The 18054-nt window shown below is 41.2% G+C and overlaps 1 protein-coding gene across 1 annotated transcript in view; it reads right to left on the bottom strand.

Moving 5' to 3' along the window:
- Window positions 1-18054, bottom strand: part of LOC139750634 (TBC domain-containing protein kinase-like protein) — a 253505-nt gene that overhangs the window by 145969 nt on the left and 89482 nt on the right. The window contains exon 4 of the mRNA XM_071665308.1: window positions 10859-10967. Within this exon, the coding sequence (XP_071521409.1) occupies window positions 10859-10967 (109 nt within the window). The remainder of the gene's footprint in view (window positions 1-10858; window positions 10968-18054) is intronic.

Genomic DNA, 18054 nt, shown 5'->3' on the forward strand with positions numbered 1-18054 from the left:
CTTCACCCCAACATTCACTCTTCTTTTCTGAAAAACACCCATAAACACCCATACATGCACATATACATACATATGCATTTCAATGTATAGATACATATACATACACAACCACGTTCATATATACACATGTGCATATTCATATCTGCTGCCTTGATCCATTCCTGTTGCTATGCTGCCACAAAGAAAAACAGCATCTCCCTGCCCCCCTTCAGTAAGGTAGCTCCAGCAAAAGACAAAAAGCCACATTCATTCACACTCAATCGTTAGCTGTCAGATACCTTTCCACATTCAGGCAACACAGGCCTTCCCATGATTTACCCCCAGACGCTTCACATGCCCTGGTTCAGTCCACTGACAGCACATCAACCCAGGTATACCACATCATTCTAATTCACTCTGTTCCTTACGATCTTTTCAACCTCCCGTATGTTCAGGTCCCGATCACTCAAAATCTTTTTCACTCCATCCTTCCACCTCCAACTTGGTCTCCTACTTCTTGTTCCCTTCACCTCAGACACATATATCCTCTTTGTCAATCTTTCCTCACTCATTTTCTCCATGTGACCAAACCATTTGAATACACCCTCTTCTGCTCTCTCAACCACACTCTTTTTATTACCACACATCTCTCTTACCCTTTCATCAGTTACTCAAACAAACTAACACCACATATTGTCCTCAAACATTTCATTTCCAACACAGCCACCCTCCTCCATACAACAATTTGTATAACCCATGACTAGCAACCATATAACATTGTTGGAACTACTATTCCTTCAAACACACCCATATTTGCTCTTGAAGATATCGTTCTTGCCTTCCAGACATTCTTCAACACTCCAAGAACCTTCGCTCCCTCCCCTACCCTCTGACTCACTTCTGCTTCCATGGTTCCATCCACAGCTAAGTCCACTCCTAGATATCTAAAACACTTCACTTCCTCCAGTTTTTATTGATTCAAACTCACCTCCCAATTAACTTGTCCTTCAACTCTAATGAACCTAACAACCTTCCTATTATTCACATTAACTCTCAACTTTCTCCTTTCACACACTTTACCAAACTGTCACCAACCTCTGCAGTTTCTCACATAAATCAGCCACCAACTCTGTACCATCAGTGAACTACAACTGACTCACTTCCCAGGGCATCTCATCAACAATAGAATACATACTTGAACCTCTCTCCAAAACTCTTGCATTCACCTCCCTAACAACCCCATCCATAAACAAATTAAACAACCATGGGTACATCATGTACCCCTGCCACAAACCAACATTCACTGGGAACCAATCACTCTCCTCTCAACCTACTTGTACACATGCCTTACATCCTTGATAAAAAATTTCACTGCTTCTAGCAACTTACCTCCCACACCATATACTCTTAAAACCTTCCATAAAGCATCTCTATCAACCGTATCATATGCCTTCTCCAGATCCATAAATACTACATACAAATCCAACGGTTTTCCCAAGTAATTCTTACATTGATTTTGTCAAAGCAAACACCTGAGCCACACATCCTCTAACACTTCTGAAACAACACTGCTCTTCCCCAACCTGATGCTCTGTACATGCCTTTACTCTCTCAATCAATACCCTCCCGTATGACTTCCCAGGAATACTCAACAAACTTATACCTCTGTAATTTGAACATTCACCTTTATCCCTTTTGCCTTTGTACAATGGCACTATGCATGCATTCCGTCATTTCTCAGGCACTTCACCATGATCCATACATACACTGAATATCCTTACCAAACAATCAACAACACAGTCACCCCCCTGTTAATAAATTCCACTGCACTACTATCCAAACCCATCACCTTGCTGCCTTTCACCTTCCGCAAAGCTTTCACTACCTCTACTCTTTACTAATCCATTCTCCCTGACCCTTTCCGCACACCATCCCAACCAAAAGACCATATATCTGCCACTCTATCATCAAACACATTCAACAAACCTTCAAAATACTCACTCCATCTCCTTCTCACTTCATCACTACTTGTTATTACCTCCCCATCTGCCCCCTTCACCAATGTTCCCATTTGTTCTCTTATCTTATGCACTTTAATTACCTACTTCCAAACCATCTTTTAATCTCCCTAAAATTTAATGATATTCACTCAAACTAACTCATTTGCCCTCTTTTTCATCTACTACACCTTTCTCTTGACCTCCTGTCACTATCTTTTACATATTCCCAATCATTCGCACTGTTTCCCTGCAAGAATCATGAAAACACCTTTCTCTTCTCTTTCACTAAAAACCTTACTTCTTCATCCCTCCACTCACTACCCTTTCTATTCCTCCCACCTCCTACCTTTCTTGTGCCTCATGCATCTTTTGCACAAGCCAGCACTGCTTCCCTTAATACATCCCATTCCTCATCCAGTCCTGTCACATCATTCGCTGTCACATTTTGCCATTCTACACTCAATCTCTTCTGGTACTTCCTCACACATGTCTCCTTTCCAAGCTCACTTACTATCACCACTCTCTTCTCCCCAAAATTCTCTCTTCTTCTCTACAAACCTCTATCAATCTTAACCGTTTCCTCCACAAGATCATGATCAGACGTCCCTCCAGCTGCCCCTCTCAGCACATTAACATCCAGAAGTCTCTCTTTTCCATGCCTATCAATTAACATGTGATCTAATAACACCCTATGACCATCTCTCCAACTCATATACTTATACTTAGTATATTTCTCATTTCAAACCAGGTATTCCCTATCACCAGTCCTTTTTCAGCACATAAATCCACAAGCTCTTCACCAATTCCATTTACAATACTGAATACCCCATGTACACCAATTATACCCTAAACTGCCACATTATTCACCTTCATATTCAAATCACCCATCAATATAACCCGGTGTCATGTATCAAAAGTTTTAACACACTCAGCTACTCCCAAAACAATTGACTCTCATGATCTTTAATCTCATGACCAAGTGCATAGGCACCAATAATCACCAATCTTTCTCCATCCACTTTCAGTTTTACCCACATCAATCGAGAGTTTACTTTCTTACACTCTATCATATACTCCCACAACTCCTGCTTCATGAGTAGTAATACTCCTTCCCTTGCTCTTGTCCTCTCACCAACCCTTGACTTTACTCCCATGACATTCATAAACCACTCTTTACCTTTACTCTTTAGCTTCGTTTTACTCAGAGCCAAAACATCCAGGTTCCTTTCCTCAAACATACTACCTATCTCTCCTTTCTTCTCATCTTTGCTACATACACATACATTCAGACACCCCAATCTGAGCCTTTCAGGAGGAGGAGCACACCCCCTTTAGAAATTTAAATATAAGGAGGGGGAGATCACAATCCCCCGCTATCGTCCCCCTTTAGTCACCTTTATCTTATTTATCATACTTTGTCATTGTCTCCCGCGTTGGTGAGGTAGTGCAAGGAACCAGATGAAAGAATGGCCCAACCCACTCACATACACGTTATTATTATCGTTATTCTACTTTGTCGCTGTCTCCCACGTTTGTGAGATAGCGCAAGGAAACAGATGAAAGAATGGCCCAACCCACCTACATATACATGTATATACATACATGTCCACACTCACAAATATACATACCTATACATCTCAACATATATATATATATATATATATATATATATATGTATATATATATATATATATATATATATATATATATATATATATACACACATACATATATACACATGTACATAATTCATACTGTCTGCCTTTATTCATTCCGATCGCCACCCCACCACACATGAAATAACAACCCCCTCCCCCCCGCATGTGCACGAGGTAGTGCTAGGAAAAGACAACAAAGGCCACATTCATTCACACTCAGTCTCTAGCTGTCATGAATAATGCACCGAAACCACAGCTCCCTTTCCACATGCAGGCCCCACAGAACTTTCCATGGTTTACCCCATACATACACATGTATATGCATAAATGCCCACACACACACACATATTCATACCTATATATTTCAACGTATACATACATGTATACACATGTACATATTCATACATGCTGCCTTCAGCCATTCCCCGCCGCCACCCTGCAACACATGATATGGTACCCACCTCCCCCCGTGTGCATGCGAGGTAGCGCTAGGAAAAGACAAAGGCCACATTCGTTCACAGTCAGTCTCTAGCTGTCATGTGTAATGCATCGAAACCACAGCTGCCTTTCTACATCCAGGTCCCACAAAACTTTCCATGCTTTACTCCAGATGCTTCTCATGCCCTGGTCCAATCCAGTGACAGCACGTTGGCCCTGGTATACCACATTGTTCCAATTCACTCTATTCCTTGCATGCCTTTCACCCTCCTATATGTACAGGCCCCAATCGCTCAAAATCTTTTTCACTCCATCCTTCCACCACCAATTTGGTCTCCCACTTTTCCTTCCCTCCACCAATGAAATATATCCTCTTTGTTAATCTTTCCTCACTCATTCTCTCCATGTGACCCATTTCAATACACCCTTTTCTGCTCTCTCAATCACAATCTTTGTATTATATACGTTAATAATAATCGCTGTTTCCCATGTCAGTGAGGTAGCACCAGGAAACCGATGAAGAATAGCCAATTCAATCACAATTTTTTTTCATACATATTCGCCATTTCCCACACCAGTGAGGTAGAGTTAAAAACAGAGGACTGAACCTTAGAGAGATTATCAAATCATATACACACACACATAGGTAAAGGGGAAGAGTGGTTTTGGAATGTCTTGGGAGGATAAGAGCTAAGGAAGAAGAAACACTCCTGAAGCAGGAGTTGTGGGAATAAGTGATAGAGTGTAAGAAAGTAAACTCTAGATTGATATGGGTAAAACTGAAAGTGGAAGGAGAGAGATGGGAGATTATTGGAGCCTATGCACCTGGTCATGAGAAGAAAGATCATGAGAGGCAAGTGTTTTGGCAGCAGCTGAGTGAATGTGTTATTATTTTTGATGCACGAGACTGGGTTATACTAATGGGTGATTCAAATGCAAAGGTGAGTAATTTGGCAGTTGAGGGTATAATTGGTGTACATGGGGTGTTCAGTGTTGTAAATGGATACGGTGAAGAGCTTTTGGATTTGTGTGCTGAAAAAGGACTGGTGGCTGGGAATACCTGGATTAAAAAGAGATATATATAAGTATACATATGTGAGTAGGAAAGAGGGCCAGAGGGCATTATTAGATTACATGTTAATTGATAAGCATGTACAGGAGAGACTTTTGGATGTTGACGTGCTGAGAGGGGCAGCTACAGGGATGTCTGATCACTATCTAGGGGAGGTGAAGGTAAAGATTTGTAGAGGTTTTCAGAAAATAAGAGAGAATGTTGGGGAGAAGAGAGCAGTGAGAGTAAGTGAGCTTGGAAAAGAGACTTGTGTGAGGAAGTATCAGGACAGATTGAGGGCAGAATGACAAAGGGGAAGAGGAAATGACTTAAGGAGAGGGGGAAGGAATGGATGTACTTAGGGAAGCAGTAATGGCTTCCACAAAAGATTCCTGTGGCATGAGAAAGGTAGGAGGTGGGCAGATTAGAGAAGGTAAAGAATGGTGGAATGAAAAAGTAAGATTGTTAGTGAAAGAGAAGAGAGATGCATCTGGATGATTTTTGAAGGGAAGTAGTGCAAATGACTGGGAGATGTACAAATGAAAGCAGCAGGAGGTCAAGAGAAAGGTATAAGAGGTGAAAAAGAGGGCAAATGAGAGCTGGGGTGAGAGAGTATCATTAAATTTTAGGGAGAACAGAGAGATGTTTTGGAAGGAGGTAAATAAAGTGCACAAGACAGGAGAACAAATGGGAACATCGGTGAAGGGGGCTAATGGGGAGGTAATAACAAGTAGTGATGAAGTGAGAAGGAGAGGGAGTGAATATGTTGAAAATTTGTTGAATGTGTTTGATGGTAGAGTGGCATATATAGGGTATTTTGGTTGGGATGGTGTGTGAAGTGAGAGAGTCAGGGAGAATGGATTGGTGAGCAGAGAAGAGGAAGTGAAAGCTCTGCCAAAGATGAAAGCCAGCAAGGCAGCGAGTTTGGATGGTATTGCAGTGAAATTCATGAAAAAAAGGGGGGTGACTGTGTTATTGATTGGTTGGTAAGGATATTTAATGTATGTACGGATCAGGGTGAAGTGCCTGAAGATTGATGGAATGCATGCATAGTGTCACTGTACAAAGGCAAAGGGGATAAAGGTGAGAGTTCAAATTACAGAGGCATAAGTTTGATGAGCATTTCAGGGAAATTATACGGGAGGGTACTGATTGAGAAGGTAAAGGCATGTACAGAGCATCAGATTGTGGTTTCAGAAGTGGTAGAGGATGAGTGGATTAGGTGTTTGCTTTGAAGAATGTATGTGAGGAATGCTTAGAAAAACAGATGGATTTGTATGTAGCATTTATGGATCTGGAGAAGGCATATGATAGGGTTGATAGAGAAGCTTTGTGGAAGGTTTTAAGAGTATATCGTGTGGGACGTAAGGCATGTGTACAAGTAGGAAAAGAAGAAAATGATCATTTCCCAGTGAAAGTCAGTTTGCGGCAGGGGTGCGTGATGTCTCCATGGCTGTTTAATTTGTTTATGGAAGGGGTGGTTAGCGAGGTGAATGCAAGAGTTTTCGAGAGAGGGGCAAGTATGCAGTATGTTGTGGATGAGAGGAATTGGGTAGTGAGTCAAGTGTTGTTTGCTGATGATACAGTGCTGGTGGCTGATTCAAGCGAGAAACTGCAGAAGTTGGTGGGTGAGTATGGTTCAATGTGTGAAAGAAGAAAGTTGAGAGTAGATGTGAACAAGAGCAGTAGGGTTAAGGGACAAATTAAATGGGAGGTAAGTCTGAGGATAGAAAAACTGGAGGAAGTGAAGTGTTTTAGATATCTGGAGTGGACTTAGCAACAAATGGAACCATGGAAGCGGAAGTGAGTCACAAGGTGGGGGAGGCAGCGAAGGTTCTGGTAGCGTTGAAGAATGCGTAGAAGGTGAGAACATTATCTTGGAAAGTAAAAATAGGTATGTTTGAAGGAATAGTGGTTCCAACAATGTTATATTGTTGCAAGGCATGGGCTATAGATAGAGTTGTGTGGAGGAGGGTGGATGTCTTGGAAATTAAATGTTTGAGGATAATACATGGTGTGAGGTGGTTTGATCGAGTAAGTAATGAAAGGGTAAGAGAAATGTGCAGTAATAAAGAGAGTGTGGTTGAGAGAGCAGAAGAGGGTGTGTTGAAATGGTTTAGACACATGGAGAGAATGAGTGAGGAAAGATTGACGGAGAGGATATATAAGTGTCAGAGGTGGAAAGAAGGAGAAGTGGGAGACCCAGTTGGAGGTGGAAGGATGGAGTAGAAATAATTTTGAGGGATCGGTACCTAACCATACAGGAGGGTGAAAGCTATGCGAGGAATAGAGTGAATTGGAACGATATGGCATAACAGGGTCAACATGTTGCCAATGAATTGAACTAGGGCATGTGAAGAGTCTGAGGTAATCCACAGAAAGGTCTGTTGGGCCTGGATGTGGAATGGGAGCCGTGGTCTCAGTTCATTACACAGCAGCTAAAGTGTGAACAAATGTGGCCTTTTTTTGTCTGTTTTTTTTTTTTTTCCAAAAAAAGAAGGAACAGAGAAGGGGGCCAGGTGAGGATATTCCCTCTAAGGCCCAGTCCTCTGTTCTTAACGCTACCTCGCTAATGCGGGAAATGGCGAATAGTATGAAAAAAAAAAATATATATATATATATATGTCTGCGTATGTATATGTTTGTATACAGTGAAATGTATATGTATGTATATGTGCGTGTGTATGCATTTATGTATACATATGTGTATATGGGTGGGTTGGGCCATTCTTCATCTGTTTCCTTGTGCTACCTAACTAAGGCCAGAGATGGTGGTTAAGCATAACAAATAAAAAAATTATAAAATACTAAATGTTTGTCTATTTATCTATTATACTTAATTGCTGTCTCCTGCGTTAGCAAGGTAGTGTAAAGAAACAGACGAGGAATGGCTCAACCCACCCACATACACATGTATATACATACACGTCCACACACGCACATATGCATACATGTATATTTCAACATAAACATACATATACATACACAGACATATACATATATACACATTTACATATTCATACTTGCTGCCTTAATCCATTCCCGTGGCCACCCCGCAGCACATGATATGGCACCCCCTTCCCCCCACGCGCATGCAAGGTAGCACTAGGAAAAGACAACAAAGGCCACATTTGTTCACACTCAGTCTCTAGCTGTCATGTGTAATGCATCAAAACCACAGCTCCCTTTCCACATCCAGGCCCCACAAAACTTTCCATGGTTTACCCCAAATGTTCCACATGCTCTGAATCAATCCACTGACAGCATGGCAACCCTGGTATACCACATCGTTCCAATTCACTCTATTCCTTACATGCCTTTCACCCTCCTGTATGTTCAGTCCCCAATTGCTCAAAATCTTTTTCACTACATCCTTCCATCTCCAATTTGGTGTCCCACTTCTTCTTACCTCCACCTCTGGCACATATATCCTCTTTGTCAATCTTGCCTCATTCTCTCCATGTGTCCAAACCATTTAAACACACCCTCTTCTGCTCTCTCAAACACACTATTTTCATTACCACACATCTCTCTTACCCTTTCATTACTTACTCGATCAAACCACCTCACACCACATTTTGTCCTCAAACATTTCATTTCCAACACATCCACCGTCCTCTGCACATCCCTATCTTTAGCACATGCCTCACAACTTTAAGACATTGTTGGAGTCACTATTCCTTCAAACATACCCATTTTTGCTCTACAAGATAACACTCTCACTTTACACACGTTCTTCAATGGTCCCAGAACCTTTACACCCTCCCCCACCCTGTTACTCACTTCTTCCAGGGTTCCATCCGCTGTTAAGTCCACTCCCAAATATCCAAAACACTTCACTTCCTCCAGTTTTTCTCCATTCAGACTTACCTCCCAATTAACTTGTCCTGCAACCATACTGAACCTAATACTAATAACCTTCCTCTTACTCACATTTACTCTCAACTTTCTTCTTTCACACATCTCACCAAACTCAGTCACCAACTTCTGCAGTTTCTCACCCGAATCAGACACCACCACTGACTGTACCATTAGCGAACAACAACTGACTCACTTCCCAAGCCCTCTTATCCACAACAGACTGCATACTTGCCCCTCTCTCCAAAATTCTTGCATTCACCCCCTAACCACCACATCCATAAACAAATTAAACATCCATAGTGATATCATACACCCCTGCCGCAAACCCACATTCACCGGGAACCAATCTCTTTCCTCTCTTCCTACTCAAACACAAATCTTACATCCTTGGTAAAAACTTTTCACTGCCTCTAGCAACTTACCTCCTACACCATATACTCTTAAAGCCTTCCACAAAGCATCTCTATCCACCCTATCATATGCCTTCTCCAGATCCATAAACGGTACATACAAAATTATCCACTTTTTGAAGTATTTCTCACATATATTCTTCAAAACAAACACCTGATCCACACATCCTCCACCACTTCTGAAACCACACTGATCTTCCCCAATCTAATGCTCTTGTACATGCCTTTACCCTCTGAGTCATTACCCTCCCATGCAGTTTCCCAGGAATACTCAACAAACTCTGTAATTTGAACACTTACCTTTATCCCCTTTCCCTTTGTATAATGGCACTAAGCATACATTCTGCCAATCCTCAGGCACTTCACCATGATCCATACATACAATGAATATCCTTACTAACCACTCAACAACACAGTCACCCCTTATTTTCTAAATTCCACTGCAATACCATCCAAACCCGCCACCTTGCCAGATTTCATCTGCAAAGCTTTCACTACCTCTTCTCTGTTCACCAAATTATCATCCCTGACCCTCTCACTTTGCACAATATCCTGACCAAAACAAGCTATATGTATGACTATCATAAAACACATTCAACATGCCTTCAAAATATTCACTCCATCTCCTTATTTCATCACTACTTGTTATTATCTCCCCATTTGCCCCCTTCACTGATGTTCCCATTTGTTCTCTTGTCTTAGGCACTTTTTCTTGCCTCCTTCCAAAACATCTTTTTATTCTCCCTAAAATTTAATGATACTCTCTCACCCCAACTCTGATTTGCCCTCTTTTTCACCTCTTACACCTTTCTATTGACCTCCTGCCGCTTTCTTATATACACCTCCCAGTCATATGCACTACTTCCCTGCAAAAATCACCCAAATGCATCTCTCTTCATATTCACTAACAATCTTACTTCTTCATCTCACTATTCACTACCATTTCTAATCTGCCCACCTCCCACCTTTCTCATGCCACAAGCATCTTTTGCACAAGCCATCACTCTTTCTACACAATCCTAGCCCTCACTCCCATGGCTCCATCTTTTGCTATAACGACTTTCAGGCATTCAAAACACTTTATTCATCCCAGGTTCTCTTCAGTGAAACTAACACTCCTACTAACCTGTCTCTTGCCATTGCTAAACCAAATATCTTAACATTTATTCATATCAACTCTTCAAATTCTACTCTCACAAACTATATTTGTGAAGGTCATATTGAATCTACCACCATTTATTTATTTCAAGATGAACAGAGATTGTTTGGAAAAGTGTACTAAAGGTCCAAGAAGACAGAGGTTTTGGAGTTATCATTGACAATGATCATGGATTTACTAAATGAAGTTTGCAGCCATTCAAGAAGTGGATGTAAGCTATTGCAGCTTATTTAGCCGAATTAGAATAATACTCAAAATACATTATGAATATATAGTCATTTACTTTTTCAAGTTTTGCTTACCTGAAGGAGCCTTTGGAAAATGAGCAAACGATGGAACTGATACTCGACATCACGCTCACGTATCACAAGTGGGAGCCGACTCGTCTCCGATTCATCTGTCCCACACTCCCTGAGGAAATATTTTCTTATATTATGCAAGGAAAATTTTTAACCCACAAAATCTCTTTAGCAGACTTCTAATTTGCTGTGAAATGGGTAACTCCCTTAAGACATTCTTAAATGTCATGTAATCCAATGAAAGTCATAAGTTTGGATGAAATACAATGTTTTGCTAACAGTGAGTGTGATGCACAAAAATAAGTGAGAAGCTAAGAAACATGAATGAACTGCACAATACAATTTAATCTAAAATAAGCTCTTGCTTACTGACACAAAGTATCATGGAAATATCATATACTGCAGTTTTCTTGGAAGGACAAGGTAATCTGAGTTAATACACAGTGGCAATAAACACCCTTCCACTTTTGTGACATTCATGAACTCTTAGACAATGATACATTAAGCACCTTGACTGGGCAGTGTGATCCCATTAATATTCTCTAAATATGTCAGGTGAAGCTAAAGACACTGTGAATGTATTGTACAATTGACAGTAACTATGTGTGTTACTTCACAGTTACATTAACACAACTTATAAAGTAAAGAATGCTAATATAATTCTACCAATATAAGTTACAGAACTATATAAATTATAAAGTGATGAAATATTTCAGCCAAAATACTATGTATCCTTACTATTAGATATACAACTCCCAAAATCCAACATTTGTGATGGTAATAATGCTTTAAGAAACCCCTAACACTCCAACTTCTATGTAATAACATATTGCTATGTTAGTCCACATTTCACATCTAAGCTCTGTATGTAACTATGATTGTTGTGTCAATAACTTGCATTAGCTTTTACATTCAGAAAACTAAACCCCATAAGCTGTTATAATCTATCAAGTGAAAATGAAATGTCAATTGTGTTTACAGAAGGAGCCACTCTGTTGTCTGGGTGCTGCCCAAGCATTTGTTTCCTGTTTTGAAAACATGGTGGCTGTGTCAATTGCATTACACATTTCTGTATGGCATCTAACAACTGTCTGAGACTTAGTGATAAGTGTAATGGGGCTAGTGATATGGGGGAAAAGGGTATCCTATGTACAGTACAGCAGAGAGTGGACATTTTACAGAAGTTAGAAAAGGATGCATTACTGCATAACCTAATTGACCCTTTTAGTGTTGGTTTTTGACAATTCATGACACAAAGAAGCAAAAAGAAAATGATTTCAAGCTCTATGCTGATTGTGACATAGATAAGGGCACAGACAAGTTTAAAACAATACATAAGGAAATTGTAGGAAATGAAGCATTTTAGATACCTAGGAGTGGACATGGTGTAAGACACACACACACACACATGCCATTAATTTTCTTTTGCTATTTGTTATTGTTATTTATATAAATCATCTATTTCTAATTGCATCACATAGGAAGTTCCTACAGCTCACTGTGTAGTCTTCCAATCAGGATGTTTGAACAGGTGGAGTTGATCTGTCGTTGGCTGGCTGTTAACTTGTGTTTAAGCACATGTAGCTGACAACGAAACTCGGGCCAGGCACTGTTGAGCAATGGCTAACTGCCAGTCAGCCCAGCCAAGTTAGCTGAATCACTTGTGGGTGTCAATTTGTGTCTTAAGATTAAAATTCAGAGTGCCATAAATGTACATATCTATTTTTCTAATTTTATTATTTTTTTTATTATTTTGCTTTTTCGCTGTCTCCCGCGTTTGCGAGGTAGCGCAAGGAAACAGACGAAAGAAATGGCCCAACCCACCCCCATACACAATGTATATACATACACGTCCACACACGCAAATATACATACCTATACATCTCAATGTACACATATATATACACACACAGACACATACATATATACCCATGCACACAATTCACACTGTCTGCCTTTATTCATTCCCATCGCCACCTCGCCACACATGGAATACCATCCCCCCCCCCCCTCATGTGTGCGAGGTAGCACTAGGAAAAGACAACAAAGGCCCCATTCGTTCACACTCAGTCTCTAGCTGTCATGCAATAATGCCTGAAACCACAGCTCCCTTTCCACATCCAGGTCCCACACAACTTTCCATGGTTTACCCAAGGCGCTTCACATGCCCTGATTTAATCCACTGACAGCACATCAACCCTGGTATACCACATCGATCCAATTCACTCTATTCCTTGCCCGCCTTTCACCCTCCTGCATGTTCAGGCCCCGATCACACAAAATCTTTTTCACTCCATCTTTCCATCTCCAATTTGGTCTCCCACTTCTCCTCGTTCCCTCAACCTCCGACACATATATCCTCTTGGTCAATCTTTCCTCACTCATTCTCTCCATGTGCCCAAACCATTTCAAAACACCCTCTTTTGCTCTCTCAACCACGCTCTTTTTATTTCCATGCATCTCTCTTACCCTTACATTACTTGAACAAACCACCTCACACCACACATTGTCCTCAAACATCTCATTTCCAGCACATCCACCCTCCTGTGCACAACTCTATCCATAGCCCATGCCTCGCAACCATACAACATTGTTGGAACCACTATTCCTTCAAACATAACCATTTTTACTTTCAGAGATAATGTTCTCGACTTCCACACATTCTTCAAGGCTCCCAGGATTTTCGCCCCCTCCCCCACCCTATGATTCACTTCCACTTCCATGGTTCCATCCGCTGCCAGATCCACTCCCAGATATCTAAAACACTTTACTTCCTCCAGTTTTTCTCCATTCAAACTTACCTCCCAATTGACTTGACCCTCAACCCTACTGTACCTAATAACCTTGCTCTTATTCACATTTACTCTTAACTTTCTTCTTTCACACACTTTACCAAACTCAGTCACCAGCTTCTGCAGTTTCTCACATGAATCAGCCACCAGCGCTGTATCATCAGTGAACAACAACTGACTCACTTCCCAAGCTCTCTCATTCACAACAGACTTCATACTTGCCCCTCTTTCCAAAACTCTTGCATTCACCTCCCTAACAACCCCATCCATAAACAAATTAAACAACCATGGAGACATCATACACCCCTGCCGCAAACCTACATTCACTGAGAACCGATCATATATATATATATATATATATATATATATTATTTATATTTTTATTTATTATACTTTGTCGCTGTCTCCCGCGTTTGCGAGGTAGCGCAAGGAAACAGACGAAAGAAATGGCCCACCCCCCCCATACACATGTATATACATACATCCACACACGCAAATATACATACCTACACAGCTTTCCATGGTTTACCCCAGACGCTTCACATGCCTTGATTCAATCCACTGACAGCACGTCAACCCCGGTATACCACATCGCTCCAATTCACTCTATTCCTTGCCCTCCTTTCACCCTCCTGCATGTTCAGGCCCCGATCACACAAAATCTTTTTCACTCCATCTTTCCACCTCCAATTTGGTCTCCCTCTTCTCCTCGTTCCCTCCACCTCCGACACATATATCCTCTTGGTCAATCTTTCTAATAAAACTGTAAAAGGCCACTGGGTCTTCATTAAGCACCATGGAAACAAAGAAGTACTAACCCATCCTTACAATTGGTGGCAGTGGCATTAAGGACCAACATGCTGATGTTATAGCGCTAAGTTATAGACCATGACTCTTCTACTTGTCCCAAGAATGTGACTTTTGAAAATATCTGTTCTACAAACAACTGTCATGCCTACAGTTCTTCAAAGTGTTACATACTTCAATGCCTGGCATTTCTGGCACGTCTGAAAACCTACCTGATACATCAACAGTCCTGGCATGTTCACTGTGGGGACATAATGGACTGAATCAACATCGACCCATAATGGTCAGTAACAAAAGTATCAAATTATACTCAAAAGTATGGTAGTTATTCCAACACCACGACACTGGGGACTGTGTTGGCTTCCCAAAGTGTGGCAAAACATTCTCATGATCAACACACTAATTCTAATCAGCAACCAAAGGGTACTCCTGACCCTACATCTCGCAGTCAAAGAAAGCAAATCAGTGATGACAAACACTCAGATACAATCATGTGTTTCCATTTCACCAATCAGGACATATGGCGGATGTGTGTCCTTACATAACGGCAGTGTTCTCTAGCCTTGACCACCACAGACGTAGTGACCCACCCAGAGTGGCACAACTTCAGTTTCCACAAGTCAGCTACCAAGCCATAATTTCTATCCATCAGAAAATGGGCCACCCTTCAACTGTTCACATCCAGTACCACCACCATCAGGGCCACACATGCCACAAATGTGCTCATATCATTCAGTGGAATGCCGAGCCTTAGCTAGATAGACATCATCCAACACAGGTTTATTATCATATTATCATCAATGACAATCTCCCTCTCATGAGGAACCATTATGAGATATTCATTCTTTGGCATCTTCTCATATCAAAAGCTTTGATTTGGTGGGCTCTTTTCATGTTGAGCCTATCACTATTTTTCTAGACAGTGGCACGGAAGCAGATATCATTCATTATGATTATATTCAACTACTAATGCACACTCAACTTGTTCAATGCTCAGACTTCTACCCGTCCCTTAAGAATATCTCAAATGAAATTCTCAATGTAAGAGATACTACTTAAGTGAACATGCTCATATGCAACGCAGTGGTTACCATAACCATTTACATTGTTCTTGGCATAGCTTTTCCTACTCATTTGTTACTAGGATGCCACTCCATGGCACAACATCATAGGATCTATCCTATTTATCATGAAAATATAGTCTGTATTGATAATGTGTTCTTCCCATTGACAGAGAAGAATTCTAACTTAGTTGTTAATGCACCTGCTTCCACACTGTGCTTGATGGTCTACAATATGCATTCTTTCTACTTTTCCAGTAATTGTCCAAGGAAACTAAAAACAAACATGATTTTGCACTGTGATACACTGATGAAGGTTCCTCTCTCACTTTCTCAGACATGGATGCACAACCATGGACTCTGGCATAATCAGGATAATTTTGCACTTAAGAGTGGTTACTGAACCCTCCTCACTAACCCTCAGAGAGAGGACTAATGATGGACGTCTCTATTCATGAGACCGCAGTGAAGAGGTTGCAATACACACTCCCAACACGCGATCCACTCTTGTCCATCTCCGCAGAGGTACTAAGTTTGTGGAATTCTCCATTTTGAAGTCAGGAATTCAAGACAAGGAGTTGCATGAGTTTAACATCTGTCTAGTCTCAGAATAATCCAACCCTCCACCACCTACTGCTCCTACTTCTGGCTCAACAGTGCACGGTTTGAGTCAGCTGCCTACCATCACCTCTGCATGATTTTAGATCTAAGGCAGGATTAACCAAGCATGCTGACCAGTTAGCAGACTTACTTAACCAGAGGCCTACTATTGTTTTATTGGGAGAACCACTCAGCAGAACTTACTGGATGCTCACACTATTAACTTAAAGAAGGGCACATGTTCCATTTATGTCCCAGCCTATCATTTGTGAGATGTGCACAGATAGGTAGCAATAGGTTACCATGGAATTCACCACTTTCGCACATTCCAAAGGATGGATCTCTTAGGCCAGACATAGATTTTAGGAAACTGAACAAGAGCACGTTAAAGGATCATTTTCCATTACCAGTGGTATCGGAGTTTCTTCATAGTCTTGGTAAGAATAATGTATCTTCCACTCTGGATTTATTGAGCATGTTTTCGCCAATCTCATTGCCAGACGAAAGCTGCCCTCTGACTGAGTTCAGTATGCCACACAGTCACTGGCAATCTATATACATGCTGTTCGGTCTTCATTCCTCACGAATCACCCTCTTGAGATTAATGACTAACATCTCTCGTCATATGCTAGGTAAAGAAGTACTGGTTTACCATGATCATATAATTGTCATGTCTCCAGACATTCCTTCTCATTTCACAAGTCCTGAGTAATTGTTAGTGCCACTCAAAGATGCAAACATATAACTCAAACTGTCCAAATGCTCTTTTCCAAAAGAGGGAACAGAGAAGGGGGCCAAGTGAGGATATTCCCTCAAAGGACCAGTCCTCTGTTCTTAACGTTACCTCGCTCATATGGGAAATTGCGAATAGTTTGAAAGAAAGAATATATATATATATATATATATATATATATATATATATATATATATATATATATATATATATATATATATATATTTTTTTTTTTTTTTACTTTGTCGCTGTCTCCCGCGTTTGCGAGGTAGCGCAAGGAAACAGACGAAAGAAATGGCCCAACCCACCCCCATACACATGTATATACATACGTCCACACACGCAAATATACATACCTACACAGCTTTCCATGGTTTACCCCAGACACTTCACATGCCTTGATTCAATCCACTGACAGCACGTCAACCCCGGTATACCACATCGCTCCAATTCACTCTATTCCTTGCCCTCCTTTCACCCTCCTGCATGTTCAGGCCCCGATCACACAAAATCTTTTTCACTCCATCTTTCCACCTCCAATTTGGTCTCCCTCTTCTCCTTGCTCCCTCCACCTCCGACACATATATCCTCTTGGTCAATCTTTCCTCACTCATTCTCTCCATGTGCCCAAACCACTTCAAAACACCCTCTTCTGCTCTCTCAACCACGCTCTTTTTATTTCCACACATCTCTCTTACCCTCACGTTACTCACTCGATCAAACCACCTCACACCACACATTGTCCTCAAACATCTCATTTCCAGCACATCCATCCTCCTGCGCACAACTCTATCCATAGCCCACGCCTCGCAACCATACAACATTGTTGGAACTACTATTCCTTCAAACATACCCATTTTTGCTTTCCGAGATAATGTTCTCGACTTCCACACATTCTTCAAGGCCCCCAGAATTTTCGCCCCCTCCCCCACCCTATGATCCACTTCCGCTTCCATGGTTCCATCCGCTGCCAGATCCACTCCCAGATATCTAAAACACTTCACTTCCTCCAGTTTTTCTCCATTCAAACTCACCTCCCAATTGACTTGACCCTCAACCCTACTGTACCTAATAACCTTGCTCTTATTCACATTTACTCTTAACTTTCTTCTTCCACACACTTTACCAAACTCAGTCACCAGCTTCTGCAGTTTCTCACATGAATCAGCCACCAGCGCTGTATCATCAGCGAACAACAACTGACTC

This window comes from Panulirus ornatus, chromosome 10 (assembly GCF_036320965.1).
Source record: "Panulirus ornatus isolate Po-2019 chromosome 10, ASM3632096v1, whole genome shotgun sequence".
Classification (NCBI taxonomy): Eukaryota; Metazoa; Arthropoda; class Malacostraca; order Decapoda; family Palinuridae; genus Panulirus; species Panulirus ornatus.